The 18,962-nt window shown below is 43.3% G+C and overlaps 3 protein-coding genes and 1 pseudogene across 9 annotated transcripts in view; 2 read left to right on the top strand and 2 right to left on the bottom strand.

The window, feature by feature from the left end:
• The first annotated feature begins 1,483 nt into the window (after window positions 1-1,483).
• LOC111747150 lies at window positions 1,484-6,495 on the top strand. The gene is given in 14 exon segments (XM_023538150.1): window positions 1,484-1,857; window positions 2,005-2,089; window positions 2,180-2,231; window positions 2,561-2,704; window positions 2,868-3,098; window positions 3,293-3,377; window positions 3,525-3,670; window positions 3,744-3,918; window positions 4,106-4,175; window positions 4,252-4,348; window positions 4,453-4,725; window positions 4,935-5,164; window positions 5,554-5,733; window positions 6,250-6,495. Coding segments are annotated over 14 exon segments (2,277 nt in total). The 5' UTR covers window positions 1,484-1,556; the 3' UTR covers window positions 6,458-6,495.
• Window positions 6,496-6,626: 131 nt separating this feature from the next.
• CUNH14orf119 (chromosome unknown C14orf119 homolog) lies at window positions 6,627-9,970 on the bottom strand. The gene is made up of 2 exons (XM_011372798.2): window positions 9,806-9,970; window positions 6,627-7,780 (listed from the first exon to the last, which is right to left on the bottom strand). The coding sequence occupies exon 2, from the start codon at window positions 7,777-7,779 to the stop codon at window positions 7,357-7,359; it is 423 nt and encodes a 140-aa protein (XP_011371100.1). The 5' UTR covers window position 7,780; window positions 9,806-9,970; the 3' UTR covers window positions 6,627-7,356.
• A 146-nt stretch (window positions 9,971-10,116) lies between these two features.
• ACIN1 (apoptotic chromatin condensation inducer 1) overlaps window positions 10,117-18,962 on the top strand; it is a 30,693-nt gene continuing 21,847 nt past the window's right edge. For 6 of the 7 annotated variants that reach the window (XM_023538145.1, XM_023538144.1, XM_023538143.1 and 3 more), the window contains exons 1-4: window positions 10,117-10,452; window positions 11,897-11,962; window positions 14,159-14,270; window positions 14,681-14,800. In XM_023538145.1, the coding sequence (XP_023393913.1) occupies window positions 10,273-10,452; window positions 11,897-11,962; window positions 14,159-14,270; window positions 14,681-14,800 (478 nt within the window). In that variant the 5' untranslated portion in view covers window positions 10,117-10,272. The remainder of the gene's footprint in view (window positions 10,453-11,896; window positions 11,963-14,158; window positions 14,271-14,680; window positions 14,801-18,962) is intronic. The other variant, XM_023538146.1, reaches the window with a different exon arrangement.
• Window positions 13,735-13,853, bottom strand: LOC111747187 (annotated as a pseudogene).

Here is an 18,962-nt window from a genome sequence, read left to right as displayed (position 1 = left end):
AAAAAAAAAAAGACTTTCAACACTTAGAAAAAAAGAGTAGGTTCGTCTTAGAGAAAGAACAAGAATTCCCTAAAGATTTGTACACGTCGATAAGAACAGAATAGTTCTCTGAGCTTAAGTGTCTATAGATTATGTACTCTTGACTTAGCTTTTACCGTGAGCCAGACACTGTCGTCAGCACCTTACAAATCTTACTCCTCATCACAACCCTATCAGGCAAGTATTATCATCCCTATCTTGCAGATGGAAAAACTGAGGCACTTGGCCAAAGTTACATAGATAGAAAGTGGCAGAGTTGGTTTGGCTCCTGAGTTTGGATACCTCCCTTGTAATGCGTGGTGCGTGCCACAGCTCTGGAATGTAAAAATATAAAATTCAGCCTCCTCTAGCCTTTGTCACTAATTAGCTACGTTACCTTACGTCACTTCACCCTGACCTGCCTCTTCAAAAGTTAAAAAATAAGGTTAGGTTCTGTTCCTTCATCCACAAACTGAGGACTAGGCCCTCTGGACTGTGCTGAGTGCTGGGGACACAAAGCCAGGAGGCAGGCCCACCTTGAAGGAGTGGGGGATGTGGAGGGAGAGCCACTAGGACAACAATGCTAATGGAAGACGACAGGTGTTCTGCTAGGAGCAGGGAGGAGAGGTCCTCCTCCCCTGTTGGCAGGTGTGGAATTTGGGCAGGAAATGTTAAGAAAGGCTTCCCAGAGTAATTACAGGGAAGGTAGGAATTTAGCCAAGCAGGTAAGGAAGGAGTGTGTGTGTTGGGAGGTGAGGGGAACAACAGGATGTGAAAGCACAGCAGGAGCAAAGAAAACAAAGGGATTTCCAAGAGTTCGGTAAGAACATCTCTGAACATCTTTCATTTCTGTCCATTTTAAGTTTATTTTCCCTCCTCGGCAAGCCTATGTGTAGCTTCTGTGACGCCTCACAGAGCTAACACAACAGCCTCTCGCTGGCGGTGTCAGTGAACCGGCATGTGTTTGTTGAGCACCTAGTAAGTCCCCTACACGGATGAGGGACATGCCTAAATATCTGGCAGTTTAGAGTCCACCCGGCTCTGACATGGGGCAAGTGAGGTACAGGAACCTTGTTTGCTCATCTCCATGAGCTAGGCAGGCATCTAAGAAGCAAAGAATGTCCACACACACACACCGATATATTAACACCTATATTTTAGTTCTGGGAAGGTTCCAAGGTTATCCGTTCAGAATGGCAGGGGAGTTAGGATGAGAGATGGAAGAGGGTTAGGAGAGTTCCTGTGTGGATGGGGCAGGCTGCTCTTTGCAAAAGTCAGTTGAGGCCTCCGGAATAACACTGCCCCTCCCCGAGCTCTCCACCTCTGGTACCCCCGGAGGAGGCAGCTTCTGGCCCCTGTAGTTCACATCCGACCTCCTGGCAGGAACTGTAGATTTAGTCAACAACACTCAAATCTTGAAAAAATAAGCAAGAGTGCTGGAGGGGATATGCAGAGAGACGGTAAAGAAAGGAAAGCCAGAGTGAGGCACAGAATAAGGGAGCAGCAGACAGCATCCAGGGCAAGAAAACACTTGGAAGATGCTGCTGCTGCTGTTGCTACTCCTGGGGGCTGCTGCAAGCAAATGTCTACATGATGAGACACAGAAGTCTGTGAGCCTTCTCAGGCCCCTTTTACCCCAACTTCCCTCAAACTTCCGCTCTTCCTCCTTCACCCTCCCTGGCTCCCGTGATCCTCAACCCCTCCGAATCCAAACCTGTTATGTAAGAGACCCTGTGTCAGATGGAGCTTGGGATCTGGAGGGAGACGGGATGAGTCGGGAATCCCAAGTCCTGGCCGCAGTGAGAGAGGCTGCTCAGCGACTCCAGGGCGTCCTAGCAGGTGAGTGGGGCGGGGGTAGGGGGGAAGCAGGAGTCAGGGAGCGCTGAGGAACAGAGAGAGCTGGGGCAGGAGACCACCACAGGAGAAGACCTGGAGCTCTAAGGTGTTGAGGTGAAATGGACCTCTCGCTTTGTTAAGTGCCTCCAGTGAAAGGACCCCTGCTTCTGAGTCGAGACCCTGCACAGTACTGCCATGCTGTCTGGGGAGACCCAGATACTCCTAACTACCACAGGTGAGCTCATGTCATGACAACGTATACAATGCCTCTTCAGGGTTACCCTGAAATGTCTCCAGCTCACCTATAGATATTCGTTCTTGGCAGGTGTAGCCTCTTGAACCCAGGGTACAAAGGAGAGAGTTGTTTGGGGGCAAAGGTGAGAGCAACTTCTCAGATTTGGGGGTCTGAAGATCTCTAGCCTGCCTAGACCTCTCCAAGACCACCAGCATCAGAATTACTTAATGTGCTTCCTAAGAATGTAGATTCCTGAGCGCCTCCCCACGCCCCACTGGCAATTTATTAAATCAGAGATTCCTTGTGTGTGTAGGCGGGTATAGATCTCCCTATTCTAACCAGCTGCCTAGACAACACTAAAGCAGACTAAAGACAGAGACTCTCTGCCCCTCGCTCCTAGTACCCAGTTTCCTGTTGTCCTATCTCCCAGCCCATCTGCTAATCTAAATGCCAGATCTTGCTCCCTGCCAGATCCCTGATGCCCACCTCCGCGGTTATGCCTTGTGGCCAGAGCAGGGTCCTCCACAACTGGTCCAGCCAGATGGGCCTGGGATCCAAAACGCTGATTTTCTTCTCTATGTGCGGGTTGCCCATACTTCCAAGTGCCACCGAGAGGTGAGGTTCAAATCAAGTCCCTTTTCCCTACTCTGCCTCTCTTAATTGTAAATGTCATAGGAAGGGGCAAGGAGCATAAAAGCAGTTTTTATTAAACTGTGCTTACTTGGGGTAACTTGGGGCATGCTGATGAAGTTTGGGTGGGGGTGAAAAACCCCCTAAGCTATTCTTCGGTACCACCCCTGGTCTTTCATTTTCAGGAAGATTTTTTTCTGTGTTACCTCACTTCTCTCCTTTCCGCCCCTACCTTGTCCTGACCTATCCACAGCCCTCTGTTATTGCCTATGCTGCCTGCTGCCAGCTGGACTCAGAAGACAGACCCCTTGCTGGCACCATTGTCTACTGTGCCCAGCATCTCACCAGCCCCAGCCTCAGCCATAGTGACATCATCATGGTGACTGCTGCATGATGACAGATTGGGGGAGGTGGGGCAGTCTCTAAGCTTCCCATGAAGTGGAAGAACCTTCTAAGGCTGAAATAGAAGGTGCCTCAAGCTCTAGGAAGAAGTGATTGGCAGAGGGGTATAGAGTGTCTGGTTAATCCTGCTGCAAATCCAGTCTCCCTCATTCTGCAGTCATTTGTCCTTAGGCCACACTACACGAATTGCTCCATGCCCTGGGTTTCTCTGGACAGCTCTTCAAGAAGTGGCGGGATTGCCCCTCAGGACCTAGTGGTAAATGAGAGGAACGAGGGACACATCTTCCCACAGTGTTAACCGGAGGGAATCACTACTATATCATGAACTCCTTCCTCCCAAATCTACCTCATCCTTCCTAAGTTTTCTTTTCCTCTTATTACCTTCTCCCCTTTCTGTACTCAGTTCGAGAAAACTGTTCTACAAGGCAACAGGTGACAAGGCGAGATGAGTGGGGACAGCTGCTTCTCACCACTCCAACTGTTAGCCACAGCCTGGCCAAACACTTGGGAGTGCTAGGGGTTTCACTTGGTGTCCCCTTGGAAGAAGAGGTAAGAATGAGAACGCCTTGGGATGACGGAAGGAAGAGGGAGTAGCCAGGTGGCAAACAGCTACATCTTTCAGTAGGGCCCTTTGTCTTCACACTGGGAGGCCCGTCTGCTCCAGGGATCTATAATGACTGCTACCTTCAATGGTGCCCAGCGCACTCGACTAGACCCAATTACTCTTGCTGCCTTCAAAGACTCAGGCTGGTACCAAGTCAACTACAGCGCTGCAGAGGAGCTGTTGTGGGGCCAGGGTGAGAAATAAGGGAGAATTGCAGAGGGGCATTCATGACCCAAGTCAGCTCGGGAAGTGAGAGAGGCTGGAAAGGGTTATCTGCTGCTGAGATGTAATGGGAGCTGTAAGCATAGCTGGCACTGAGAGATGTTTGGGGCTCCACTTGTTCTGAGGGCTCTTTTTCTCTCTTCCTAACTCTCCTGCAGGATCTGGCCTGGAATTTGGCCTGGTGACCACATGTGGGACTGGCTCCTCAGACTTCTTCTGTACTGGCAGGTGTGTGTGTTGAGTGGCTGAGGGGTCGTGCAGCTGTTTGTGATTCTGGTGTCACTCTAGCATCCCTTCTATACAGTGGACTGGGCTGTCACTATCTGCACCTGGACAAGGGAAGGTGCTCCTCAGACCCCATGCTGGAAGGCTGCCGCATGTATAAGCCCTTGGCCAACAGGGTGAGTAGACTAGAGAACAGAGAGTGAAACTGAGTGGGCCTGGAGAGGGGTCAACTTCTAGGGCATCGAGACAAACGCTATTCTACCTTCTGCCCTGCCCTTAGAGTGAATGCTGGAAGAAGGAAAATGGATTCCTACCTGGAGCAGAGAATCCCCATGGGGAGATCTACCATTCCCAGAGTCGTTGCTTCCTTGCCAACCTCACGTCACAACTGCTCCCTGGGGACAAGGCCAGGCAGCGCTCTCACATCCCACATCTGAAGGAAGCAGAACTCACTGGCCGATGCTACTTACATCAGTGCACAGAGCGGGGAGCTTACAAGGTGCAGGTGGAGGGATCCCCTTGGGCCTCATGCCTTCCAGGAAGTGCTATTCAGGTGGGTGTCATAGGTGAGATAGCTAGAGCACACTGGCAAAAGAAGTTTGGAAATGCTCGTATGGTGGTACTCTCCAACCTGCTTTATGTTCATTTTTTACTAACTACCCACTGAGCCCATGACTCTGATCTAGGTTGTACACTTTCCTTAGGAGGGCTGGAACAAGTAACTGAGGCTCTAACTGTACCCTGCTACATGTTTCCTGGCAGATACCTGGGTACTATGGTCTTCTCTTCTGTCCCCGGGGTCGGCTGTGTCAGACTAATGAAGATACAGATGCTGCTACTTCTCCACCTGTGAATCTTTCAACCCAAGACCTCTTATTCCAGCTGTGTTTAGGATTAGCTGGGGCCCCAGGCCACTCCCTGGGGAAGGAAGAGAGAGAAGCGTTCACTGAAGCAGTCCTACAGGCTCTGGTGAGCAGAGGAGGCGTTGAAAGGTAAAGGCTCAGTTTAGGCTGAGGATACATATGGTGGGCCAGGGAGAATGCTTAAGTCCTTTACTTCGGTGGTCCCTAACTTTTTTGGCATCAGGAACCAGTGCTCCTATGAGAATCTAATGCCTGATGGTGAGGTGGAGCTGAGGCGGTGATGCTAGCACTTGCAAACATAGATGAAGCTTCTTGCTCACCCGCAGCTCACCTCCTGTTGTGTGGCCCAGTTCCTAACAGGCCACTGACCACTACAAGCCCAGGAGTTGGGGACCCCTGCTTTACTTCACAACTGTCCTTTGGAGGTTTTCTATTCATCCCATTCCTAAGCCTGCACCTGTATGAGATAAACTCTCCCAGGAACTATACGTCCATTAAGAATCCAAATGTCCATTTAGGTGCTATTTCCACAGCCCCTCAATTACCGCTAGTCTGGTGTTCAGCGTGCGCATGTGGAAGTCCCCTGGTTGCCAAGGGCCTTCAGTTGGTATGCTGCACAGGGCTCTGACTCTGACTCTTCAGAAGCAGCCTCTAGAAGTTTATTATGGAGGAGCCAGCTTTACCACAGAATACAGCAAGTAAGATAGTATTCCATGTGGTTTCATTTTTCATTCCTAGAAGCCAGATGTTTGAAACTGCATTTATTAAGCACCCATTCATGTGTATACAATACTGTCCTAGACAAAGTCATTTCAGAAAACAAGGATCCCTAACTAGCATGATTACCTCAGGCCTGTCATTATAGGACACCTCTCTCTCCCACAATAGTTCCCCCATACCTAGGACATAGAGTTCCCAGCCACCTTCCTTTCTTAAGTACTACGCAGGTTATGTCTAGCTACCTGAACATTATAGTCTAACTCTTAAGCCATTTCCCTCACTGCCAAGTCTCCTTCCAACAATCTAAGTTGCTGGAAGCCTTGGATATTGATCTTATTCCCACTTTCAGGTTCTACAGTCCTTCTTACTGATTTCCTGTTTAGCCTGCTTAGATGAAGCACATTTTCATGAGCTCTATGTATTATAATAAAGGTAAAGCCCTTCATCTCCTAAATTAGGTAATGTTCCAGGCCAAATATTCTCTCTGTTCCCAGGTTGCTGGTTACCTCAGGCCATAATCCCTCCAGGACTTGTCTAGGTCTGTCCATGGGACTGTGCCTAATGCTTCTCATCCTGGTGGGTGCACTGGGAACCATGATCTATCAGAAACGAGCTACTCTTCAGGTGGGACCATCCACCCCTTACCATTCATCAGAACTCCAAGGCACAAGGGGCCCAGTTGGAGGAATAAGGGAGGTATGATGTTAACTAGGGGATGATGAAGGCAGGACAGAGATGATTTCTTGGAAGACAACTGGATGCAAGGCCAATCTACTGTCTATACTTAAGTTCTACTTTTCTCAGAATGCCTTTTCCTCTGGATATCAACTATACATTAGGCTTGCAATGAAAAAAAGGTAGAGACTAATGGTTCCAAAGATCCGTTCTTTATTTTGATATAAAAAAATAAACCTTCAACCTGTAAAAAGTGCCACTTGTTTTCATATTGTTGCAGAGCAAACTTACAGAATATCTGCTACCAGCTCCAAGGATATCACATATGCTTTAGAAAAAAAGTCATTGCTATTTGGATTCAAACATCAACGTGGAGGAAGGAGTAACTCATTACCACCCTCCCGATTTTTCCATAATTTTACTAAATCATCACAAGAAAGTTAGTGGTTAGGATGTCACATAATTATGCCAGAATCTGGTAAGGGCGGTGAAACCAGCCATTTGAATCCAGCTCAACTATAAAACTATGACCTTTTATTGCCTTTCTCTCCTGTTTCTGGAGTAGGAGGGCTCTACTTTATATCCCCATGGGCCAGCAGTAGACTTCAGTTATAATGTGTAGATGCCTTTTGGTTATAGTTGCAAAGGAAGCTATTAAATTCTTGAGGGTTTGACATCTCTTGAAAAGAAGCAAGCTATAAGGCAAACTGCTGATCTGGATTTGCTTAGATGGAAAACATTTACACTAGGAGTCCAGGTGACATGCTGTTAACATCGAAATAACCAGGCCTATATTGGTCATCATGTTCAATCAACAGATTGAGATACCATCCCCAGATCTTTAAGTGATATAGTCAAAGTTCTCACTGTAAGGTTGTGGCTTCGGCTCCATCGGCTATGCTTATCTTCTTTGATTTTAATGACTATCAGTCTTTACCAGCTGTAGCAGCTACTGCTTGGTAAAACTTTGCCACGAAGTCTGGCTCACTGATCTCCAGCTGCCTGACAAATTCATTGCGCTCCTCCTCAGCCCAACCTCGAAACCACTGATCCCAAAGACGTAGCTGGCACTCAAAGATGCAAGGTGGTCGGTTTGCTCCAGACACACTAAGCTGCTCCAGACTTTCCAGCAGTGGCTGTAACTTTCCTGGCACTGCCTTAGCTACCAGGTCCTGTAGGAAACGTTCACGCTGGGGACCTGACCAACCGGCAAACCAGTGAAGAATACACTTCATCTCCTGGGAAGTGATGTAAGACATTGGGGGAGGGGAAGAGTTAGTAAAATTGTCTGGCACCAAGGGTAAGGGAGAAGAGGATAGTTGCATCGAAGATGATGATTCCAGTGGCATCCTGAAACATAAAAGCACTGTTACATACTCTCTAGCTAGAACAACCAAAATATAACTTTCCAACAAGGAATCTTATCACACTCAATCAGCATCTATAAAGAAAATTACTTTCACCAATTCAATTTACAGGAAAATAACAGGGTCCTTTATTTGGGTTATTATCCACCTACCTTAGAGAAATCATCCAAGAATAACTTCATTTCATATTTGCCAACCTTCCTCTCTCTTTTTCAAATCTATTACTCTCCCCAACTACTGTTTCTATCATTCTTATAATCTGAAAACTACAATTTTTTTCAAGTGACCGAAAATTTTTATTTGACTAAATTCTACCTCATGCATGAGTCTCCCGTTTATTAGACTCTGGCAAAAACAAAACAAACAAGCAGGCATGTACAGAACAGTGAAAATGCCAAGGGCGAGGGGAGTCCTCAGTTTTACTGTAGGATAAACACGTATTTTTTCAAAAGGCCTCTGCCTTTGGTTATATTAACTCTCAGTTCAGCTCATTAAATACAAATTTTCAAAATCACTTTTTCACTTCTCCAAGATCTTAGATGCTATCATAATCTACCTCTGGCCATTTTCCCTGAATGACAACAACTATGTCATCTGTAAAGTCTCCCTGAATGTTTCCATCTTGTTACTGAGGCAACACGGGAGAATTTTTGAGCAAAAAATCTTTGTGCTTCTTTATTATCGGTTTCAAGGGTTGCAAGGCACATTCCTGTTACATATTTTTTCTTTGCCCTGGGAGTTTTGTGGTACAGTTTTTTTTTTTTTTTTTTTTTTTTTTTGAGCCCCTTCCGCCTCTTTTTTTTCTTCTTCTCTCGATGTTCCTTAAACCTTGCTAACTCCAGCTTCTCGAACATATTTCTTGTTCATTCTCTCCTGCCTATTTCCATGTTCCAGATTAAGAAAAAAGAATGACTAATGCTGGTCCATCAGTTCTTCCCTAAAATGAAAAGTACATTTTTTAATCTAGTACATTCAGCTTGTCAGGGCCTAGCTGCTGATCATTCCAGAACCATCAACAGTGTTGAAAAAGGGGGAAAAAATACGAATATACATATATGTGTGTGTGTGTGTGTGTGTGTGTGTGTGTGTGTGTGTGTGTATATGTCTTCTTTGCAATGTGCATATAGCCTTTAAAATATGCCAAGAACTCAATAACACCCATTACTTCCTTATATTTCCCATAAAGCACCAGGAACAATTAAAGAGCAGACTAAGTGATGGGTACCTGGCCCAAAATAAGGTAACATAGTAAGAAAAACAAGAGAAGCCACATGTTTGTTCAAGACTGAAAAAAAGTCTACTTGGTTTGCTGGCTTAGGGATCTAAGTGTTATACTGCTGTAGATGCATGACAATTATGTCTTTGCACAATTTTCCTTAATGTTTAATATAATACCTGCTGTTGCCCTGTCATTGATTGGCATCACTAATGCAACTGGAGTGTCAGCCAACGTGAACAGTTTTCAAGTCCCACGGTCTGAATCTTTAACAACGGAAAACAAACTACTACTACTACTGTCTATGGCCTACTTTATTTGTAAAGTTTGCTGCAAGTTGGCAGCATTTGTAGCGAGAAAGGAACCTCTAAGCAATTAAAATCAAGTCAGTGCCAAAACAGTCCAGAGAGGTTGCTCTTTTCACAGTGGCCCTACAAGAAGCAATTCCTCCCAGAAGAACTTAATTCCCTTTCATTCAGGGAAAGGAAGAACGTTCCCCGAGACTTGAGACATGAGACATGGCTTCCAGAGCAAACTAGAGTTCAACGATCATGAATTAGTTCAGTCTGAGTTCGAAGGCACGGTGCTGCCATTTGCCCACTTTGGAGGCCACGGAGCCTGGTGGCATTCCCAGGTCCCAAAGAACAACGCGGCCTCAGAAGGGAGTGGCGGGGATTAATAAGATGGGAGGCGGCAGCTGTTTCCGTAGGGAAGCGGGAGGCTAGCCGGCCGAGGGTGACCCGCAAACAGCGAGTCTGACCTGGCCAAAGGAGGGACTTCAACTCCGCTTACCTCCCCTTTCCTCTCACAGAGCACCGAGAGGCCGTCACAAGAGTGCTTAGACTCCAACTACCGCCGCCGCTTCCATGTTTCCTGAAAACCCCAAGCAAGGCTAGCCAGGGAGCCCACGCACTTCCGGTCCTTGGCCAGCCCCAAACACCCAAACTCCTCAGCGCCTCAGCCTTAGGTCCGGCGAGAGCCGAATAACTCCGATCATGGTTATGCCAGAGTCGGGACTTCCGAATGGATTCGATTCAAAGCTTCGGTAGAACGAAGATAACCGAGCTCTGAAAGCAGGATGAGGGAGGGGGAGCGGCTGGGAGGATGGAAAAAAGTGATTGGTGCCGACGTAGAGGCGGAAACACCCGAACATTCCCGGAGGAACCCGGGGAGTTCTGAGTGGTAATCGTGGGGTTGACTATGGCAGTGGGCGGGGACAGAGCGGTACGTTCGAAGGGCGTTGGCGGAAATTACCGAAGATGCCCGAAGCCGTCGGGACGGACCCGAGTACCTCACGCAAGATGGCGGAGCTGGAGGAGGTGACTCTGGACGGGAAGCCTCTTCAGGCGCTGCGGGTGACCGACCTGAAGGCCGCACTGGAGCAGCGTGGCCTGGCCAAGAGCGGGCAGAAGAGTGCCCTGGTCAAGCGGCTCAAAGGGGTGAGGAGACGGCGTTGCCGGGGTGTCGGAGGGGAGCGGACCCGGTAGAGACGAGTCTCTGCCGCGGCGCAGGCGCAGTGTCCGGGCTCGGCGCGAGCGAGCTCAGGCCGCCAGCGCGAGTCTCCGGAGCCGCGCGCACGGTGGTTGGCGAGGCTCGCGCTGGCATAGAGATAACGCCGGTTCCCGCCTTAACGGCAGCGGCGCGAGCCCAAAATGGGAGGGTGCGCGCTACTCTCCTGGAGTGTCTTAAGCTCCTTCCTCCTTCCCCCACCCCCTCCTTGTTTGTGTCTGTGGTTTCGGCGCATGCGCTGCAGAAGGAGTTAAATCCCCACTACAGCCACCAGCATTGCTGGCCCGAGGGGGGCGAGTTGGGCTGGGTGGGAGTTAGCGGGTATAATTGGGCGGAGAGGTTAATGGGGTTGGTTTTGGTATTCGGAAAAATAGGATTGGGATAGGCTAAAATGTCTACCTGATTAGATTAGGAGGTGAGATGAAGAGAGACCTTGATTTGAAGGGACTTGGTTAGAGAGGGGTGTGTAATTTATAGGGCATCCGGAAGCATTTCGGGTGAATAAGAGTTTGGTGAATATTGGTGAGAGAGGTAAGGTAGGTTGGTGTATGTTGGAGAGTTTGAATCGGTTTGAGTGGATTAGAGTAGGATGGATAGTCATGACGTGGATGGATGGATTGGTGTGTATGGATATAGTGTAAACGGAGGGGAGATAAGAATGTCTCGGTTTTAATTAGAGTTAATTAGAATACATGGTGGGTATTACAGCTTAGGGCTGGGCTTGCCCAGAGGTTAAGTTGGCAGACCGTTACTTGTACAGAAGCTGATAGATAAGTATCGTGTGTGTGTGTGTGTGTGTGTGTGTGTGTGGATTAGGTCAGACTATAGTTTACAGAGTCTGGTCATTTTGTTCTGTAGCCTCCTTTTTGAAATTTTATAAATTTGATAAATCTAGGTGCCACCCTGTTGGAAAGAATCAAGTTCTCTCAAGTAGATCTAGTGCTCGGTAACTGTTTGAGCAAGTAATTCAATCAAGGCCAAAACCAAACCCGTGTGGGTTTCTTATATTTGAAGTTTGAGTATTTGAAGTGATTTTACCTGCATGGCCAGCTTTAGGAGGGGCACTAGGCAGAAGTGCAGAAGATAATAGGGACCGTAGTACTGGTTTTGTCACTGTTTTTTATTACACAGCCTGGTTACTGATTTTCTCCTGTGTGCCTGCATTTTACCTCTGTACATTGGGGAGCAGTAACCATGGCTACCTTTAAGGGTCTTCTAAAGATGAATGAGGACAGTATTAGTAAAAGGCTTTTAGGTCCCTGGAAAAAGAGAACAGTTTAAGTGTGCATGGTTAGTCGTTGCATTTAATAAAGAGATTGGGGGAGGAATGGGTTTTCTTCCTTGGTTTCTGACATTTGCCCTTCTCTATACCAGGCTCTAATGCTAGAAAATTTACAGAAACACTCAACACCCCATGCTGCATTCCAGCCAAATTCCCAGGTAAGAAAGAAGGTTCATTAGATGGGCTAGGCTCTTTGGATGCACAGACATATGGAAGGATGAGTTGTATATTTGATGTTTAATTCATCACCTGTATTTTCTGTGTTCCCTGGGTTGGAAAAGTTCTCATACCAGGACAGTTGAATTCTAATAAAGAATTCAAGAACAGAATCAGAGAAGCTTAGTTAATTTCTGATACTTTAAATGGTGTGTGCAGAAAGATGTGGCTCAGTACAGGAATCTGAAGTCATTTATTTGCCATTGATTTGGGAAAAGTAGTTGATGTCTTTGGCTGTAGATATGAAGTACACAATCAGTAGGTCAGTGTAGGAGAATACTTGCTGAAGAACTCTTGTGTTGACAAAGATTTTCCAAGAATTCAATCTTTTGGACATTATCCACCATTAAAAGTGTCAATACCAACCATGCAGTTACTCCTAAACTTCATGAATTGCTCTGTGACTTAGAGCCAGAAACTCTACCTTTGTAGGCCTTGGTTTCCTCAACTTTCTTATGTGTAATATGAGAAAAGGTTGGACTAGAGCCATTGTTTTATAACTGCTGGGGTTTGTGGAGCTGCTTTGGGGGGCTTCCGAGGAAAGATACTTTCTTCCCAAGTGAGCTGGGGTTCACACTCCCCTCTTAAACTAGATTAGATCTGTTTTTAGCTGCATCGTATATTGAGTTTCTGCATAAGATTTCTTTGGAAGAAATCATTTCACAGTTAACCAAAAAAAAAAACCCTGAAAACTAAACTTCTTAGACTGCATGATCTCTTAAGATTCCTTTTTGGTTTTAAAATCCCCTCATTATAGTGTGTCATCCACATTATAATGCATACTTAAAGAAAAAAATCCAGGTCTTTTTTAGTGTGTGGTGTGCAGCTCCATTGCTAGATGAAGTCCCAAGATAACTGTGGAAAAACAAGAGAGCCTTCCTTACTCCCTTGTTATCACCTCATTAAGCTGGATCATAATCTAGCCAGTTTACAGAGGTTTAGCTAAGTACTTTAACAAGCCCACATAAGTTAATCAGTTTACGATTATGTTCCTTTTGCATTTTAGTCTTTGAAGCTTTGCTTTCATTAACATAGGATTTTTGCAGCAAATATATATATTATCTAATACATCCTACCCACACTTCCTCAGTGTCCAGTGACCAAGAAACTCATCTTTAGGTGAAGATAAACATTTACTATGCTTCAGAAAGATGACTAATAATATACAGAGTATTCAGATTTTTTCCTCTTTCTGGAATTCTAAAGGACTTGTCAAGCAAGAAGGTTCTCAGGAGGAGGACTTGTGAAGAGAAAAATGAAGGGTAGAAGAGTAACATGGAAGTCTATGAGTTAGAAAAAAAATGGGGTGGGGAGATTAAGCTTTTGGATTTCAAATGTTATTACCAATGATTTCTTATCACCCAAAGAAAATGGAGTTAGCACTCTGTCTAAATGCTGAATGGCCATCCCTTTTCTTAGTCTCATGCTTTCATACTTTTAAGTACTGTACTTGAATTTTGGAGATGTTTGACAGAATGATTCCGGAGTAGGTAAAGATTTGTCTTTTATATCAGCAAAAGGTGAACTAATATTTTTTCCTTTCAGTTTTTAATATTACTAAAAGAAAAATTTAGATTGTTTTTAGATAGTACTTTGTATTATCTAAATTTTTAGATTAAAATGCATAATTTTCATTTTATTTATTTTATTTTTTAGGTAAGGCAACCCTTGGTTGACCTCACAGATTACAAGGATCTTATTTTTTTATTTTTTATGCCCGTAGCACCTGGCCTTCCTAGGTGGTCTCCCATCCAAGTACTAACCAGGCCTGACCCTGCTTAGCTTCTGAGATCAGACAGGATTGGGCTTGTTCAGGGTAGAATGGCCATAGAATAAAATGCATAATTTTACAAGAACTTTTATTTCATTTTATTTGTGCATCACTCTTTGGATGGGAACCGAATAAAATAAAAAATTATATATGTTCCTTTTTTTTTTTTTTTGGCCATCTTTTGTGAATCATAGGTCTATTTATTTGGGTCCTCAACATAGAAGTAGCTTAGAAGAGGGTCTTCTAACATTTTAATTGTCTTTCTTGAGTCCAGGTATAAGGGTAGACCTTTGCTCCATGAAATTTTCTTTTTGCATTTTCCTGGTTTGCTTTCCTAGACTTTTCTTTTTCCATGTCCTCTCCACAGATTGGCGAGGAAATGAGCCAGAACAGTTTTATAAAGCAGTATCTGGAAAAGCAGCAGGAGCTACTTAGACAGCGTCTGGAACGTGAAGCTCGAGAAGCTGCAGAACTTGAAGGTAAACCCAGACTGTCACTTCTTACAAGGATTTCTTCATTCTTATTCCTGTCACTGAGAAGATGGGCCTGTTTAGGCATATTCAGGAATAAGTCAGGCTGAGACTACTACTTATTTGCTTTGGTAGTTTATGGAGCCAAGTGAGTTACTTTTTTACCTTTTGTCAGAGAAGACACTTAATTTGATTATCTTGTTAGAGGATGCCTGCCAACAGGAAGAGTTATAAGTAAATTATGCCACTGTTTTTATGAGGTAGAGCTTAATCCTAGGGAGTGTTTCTCTGTGTACAGCACTCTTTTTAGTATATACTCTGTATCCATGACTTTGCCTGACCTCCCTCACTCCTCTGCATATTCCCACATGCTGAGCCCTTCACTCCCTCCCTGCCCCGACCCAATCTGTACTTTGCAGAAGCTTCAGCTGAGTCGGAGGACGAGATGATCCATCCTGAGGGAGTGGCTTCCCTGCTGCCTCCTGACTTTCAGAGCAGCCTGGAGAGACCAGAGCTGGAGCTCAGCAGACATTCGCCCAGTACGTATCTCCCTCCCCACTGCGCTGTTTTGTCAATCCTGCGTAGTTGGTGGGGGGAGGTAGTTACACCTCCTTTCATGCTAAGCCTCCGTTAAAGTCCCAAGGAAACTCTGTTACGTTGATATTTAACATCTGTTTTTTATGAAAGTTATGTCCTTTTTGAAGTCGGCGTTCACATCTATGTTGTTAACAGACTGTTTTATAAGGCAATATGATTTTTCTTCTCATTTGTACCTCTTTAATCTTCTCTTCCTCTGAATTTAGCAATAGTCACAACCCTTTTTCATCTCTTCAGCAATTATATATGGGTTGCACATCCAGTCATCCCCCACAAAGGGGCATCTGCTGCAGTTTATTAATTCATAATTTTTAGTGAGTGCCTGTTTATGCCAGGCATGTGCCAGGCACCAGAAATATAGTAAAGAAAAAGACAAGTCTCTGCCCTTATGAAATGTATAGTCTAGTGAGGAGGCGGACATTAAACAGATTATTACATAATGAATTAAGAGTTGTGCTGCATGCAGTGAAAGTACACAGTATTATGTGAGCATGTTACAGGGAGCTCTAACCCAGTGTGTGGAGTAGGTTCAGGCAAAATTAATTTTTTTACATTATCAAGTACTCAGTTTTGCATAGTATCTAAGGCAAAAATCTGTAAATGCAGTCTAAATATCCTTTAAAGAGAACTGTGTAGAAAACACGTGTACGATAGATAGCTATATCAAACCAGTGTATAAATGAACTACTTTGAATCATTATTAATACTGTTGGTCATGGAAGGTGAGCACTCCATATTTAATATTTTTAGAGTGTGTGGAAGTTGCTGGCTCTTCCGATTAATATAGAATTTCTTCCTGAAAATAGATTTTTAAGAGATATTTAATGGTTGGAGAGAAATACATTCTTTTAGAGACTTCTTTTCTCAAATATTAAAGTAGCATGCCCTCAATTGATCCATTTTGCTCTTAGGATTCTTATTCCCCCTGATTGTAAAGCCAGGAGGAAGGGGAAAACTCATATATAAAATCAGTTGTGTTTCTTCTCAGAAATCACTCAAATATTTATTGGTTTTCTGCTGTATACATATCTCCATAGTGGAGTATATGGGGAGTTAGCACATTTCTTAAATCTATTAAGGAGAGAAGACAGCGCATATAAAACTAACAAAGGTTGTGTATTTTTGAGTGATATAAGTAGTATAGATACACGTACCATGGGAATTTGAAAGAGTAAATGTTCACTGAGGACTGGAGTGATTAGAGAGAGCCTCAAGAATGTGTAGGATTTGAGCTGAGCCTTAGAAATGGGTAGGATTTGAAATGGCATGGAAGAGACAAGAGGGTATTTTTTAGGAAGGAACATAGGTTTAGAGATAGAAGTGAATGTGACATTTTTAAAGGAGAGGTGCTAAACTAATCAAGCCAGAGTAAGGTATTCTTTCATATTCAAGAATAAACAGTTGAAAAGGTAATTTGGGATAATTGCAGAGGGCTTTGAATATCAAGCCAATGCATGTGAGCTTTTTTTATTCTGAAGGTAATGGGGAACTTTGATAGGAACATGATTTGATAAGGAACACTTTAAATTAAAGAGCCTCTCTCAGTTCTAAATTTAATTGAAATGAAAACGAGGACTGAATTCTGATATAAAAATAAGTTTTCAAAAGCAAGTAAAGATTCAGAGGGCAGCCAATCTTCAGTGCTTTATGTCATCAGCAGGATTCTGTCTATGGCTATAATTGATGAAGAAAAACAAACAGAAACAAGGAAAAGGAAAGAGAGGTAGAAAATAAATTAGAAGTGATGAATGAAATAAATTGTAGAGTACAGCTAACACTTGCCATATGTGCTCTTCTGATCTTGGCTAGAATATAAATCTCATAGATGCAGTACAAAATCTGGTCAAGCTCCTAAATAGAGTGATAGTTTGGAAATTCTAGCAGTGCTTAATTAGATCAGTGGTAATACCTGTAGTTTACCCAGAAATTAGATTCTTTTAGGTATATAGTGTCAGTCCACCATCGGCCATTAAACTTTTGGGGTGCCAGCCTATTAATTCGCTTTAGATATTTTGAGTTTCTCTCTTTAATAAGATAGTGATTAAAGTAGAGTTCATAGTAACATATTTTGCTAATCAGTAGTGGCACCCAAGGATATTTTTTGTGTATTGCTCTTTTTGAGAATATGGATTCCTGGGCCCTACCCGAAGAATCTCAGAGAATGTTCGTTCTAGGACTCTCCAGTTTTTTAGACTCTGCTGGTAGTTCTGTTAATCACCTCAATTTCTGAATGACTAAATGAAAGAATAGTTTTTCATTATTTAATCAGGATCCTTGGCTTATATTCTGGTAACCTCCTGTTTATTTGTTATATACAGAATCCTAACTAGGAAGGAAAAATTGATTTATAAAATCCTCCCTGGCTCTCCTTCTTGACTTCTTATATCTCTCCATCACTTTCTTCAGATTTTTCTAAGGTGTTGGGTATTTTTTAGGAAGGAACATAGTCAAATTGTCTGGATTCCCTTGTAGTTCATGACTGGATATATAAAAATCCTTATTCCTTTTAGATAATTTTTTCAAAAAGAGTCCAATCTAGGAAAATCAGGAGGAAAAATACAAAAACATTTTTAAAGGACAATTCAGAATACAGATTCTTTAACAAAGAGATAGCCGCAGGGGATCTTAGCCAGCCCACGGCTTACACAACATGTAGTCCTCATTCCTTTTTCTCATTAAATCTGGATGCTGAGATTCTAGAGAAATGCTAGATAACATTACTTACACTGCTACCATGAGTCACATTTAGGTTTGGCATCATTACCAGATCTCCGTTCTCTTAATTCCTGCATCTTATTCATACCCAAGGATACCCTTTGGCCACAGACTTTGCTGTGATCTCTAGCTACCTTACTTGGGTCCTGCAAATCCTGCTCAGGGGTTTGTTTTCTAGAATAAACTACTTTTCTATATGGCTCTTAAACAATCTTCACTTTAATATATTTTACACTGTTTAGCAGTCACCTTTCCTTTTTCCTGAAGGCTTCTGGCTTTGGAATTTTGGAACTATTACATTTACCCTGACTTGCTTTTCAACTCCTGAAATCCATTTTTTAACCTGTTACCAGTGTTGGCTCCACCCTTTGCTAAAAGTGCTCAGTTTCTACACAATATTCACGTCTAAAGATATGTGGCCATGTGCTCATAATAAAAGATGTCACCTTTCCAGGAAGCTTGTCTGCATCATATCAGCTCTGTACAAGGAGGTAGAAAGAGATTTGTCATCTCTTATGTTTTGTGTTGTTTACTAAGCTCTTATTTCATGTCTGAGGGTCCCCTGTAGTTGTCAACATTTTTGGAAAACATTGATGACCAAAACTTTCTGATGAATAGCTGTGCCTATTTTTCCCCTCATCTTTTTGATGACGTATTACTCAAGTGCTTCCAGAAGAAGAATCATCTAAAATTCTATCAGTGCAGTTTTACAGTATCAAAATAATATAGTCCAGTAGGATAGCGTGCAGCTTACAATAGGCGGAAAAAGAGACTATTTGCTTATATGTACCTGACTTTAAAATCACACTCTAAAACTCTTATTTGACCTGTTTAACACATTTATCTATGGTCAACTTTATACATCCCTTTTTCCCCCTTAAAATCACATTTATTTAATCAGAACATATATGTGCTTACTGAAACCCTGTTAATTATTTCACCACAAAGTATCTTTCGTATGACTTTAAATATGTGCTTAATAACTCTTGTTTTTAAATTGTAAACAAAGAATGTTTCTTATATAGAACTTGGAATGGTATAATTGAGTACTCGGCATGGCTAGGTGTATGATTTTAGCTGTTTATAGTATTTGAGAAGTATTTGAGAATCTCTTTTATAGGTTTCCTCTCCAGAGTATAGGGTTTTATTCTTTTTAAAATGTTTGTTTTCTTATTACAAAAAAATAATATATTCATTAAAATTTTTTGAAAAAATTTATAAAAACATGTTTTTAAATCATCAGTAGCCCTACAAATTAAAATAACCTCAATCGATATTTTGGTATATAATTTTTCCAACTTTTTGTCTATGTATTAGCTTAAAATATCTGCAGTATTAAAATCTCTACCTTCCAACCTGGCTAACCTTTTTTTTTTTTTTTTTTTTAAA

The sequence above is a fragment of the Pteropus vampyrus genome, unplaced genomic scaffold (genome assembly GCF_000151845.1).
Source record: "Pteropus vampyrus isolate Shadow unplaced genomic scaffold, Pvam_2.0 Scaffold213, whole genome shotgun sequence".
NCBI lineage: Eukaryota > Metazoa > Chordata > Mammalia > Chiroptera > Pteropodidae > Pteropus > Pteropus vampyrus.
The sequence above is the reverse complement of the archived record's forward strand: the minus strand, read 5'-3'. Positions and strand labels throughout refer to the sequence as shown.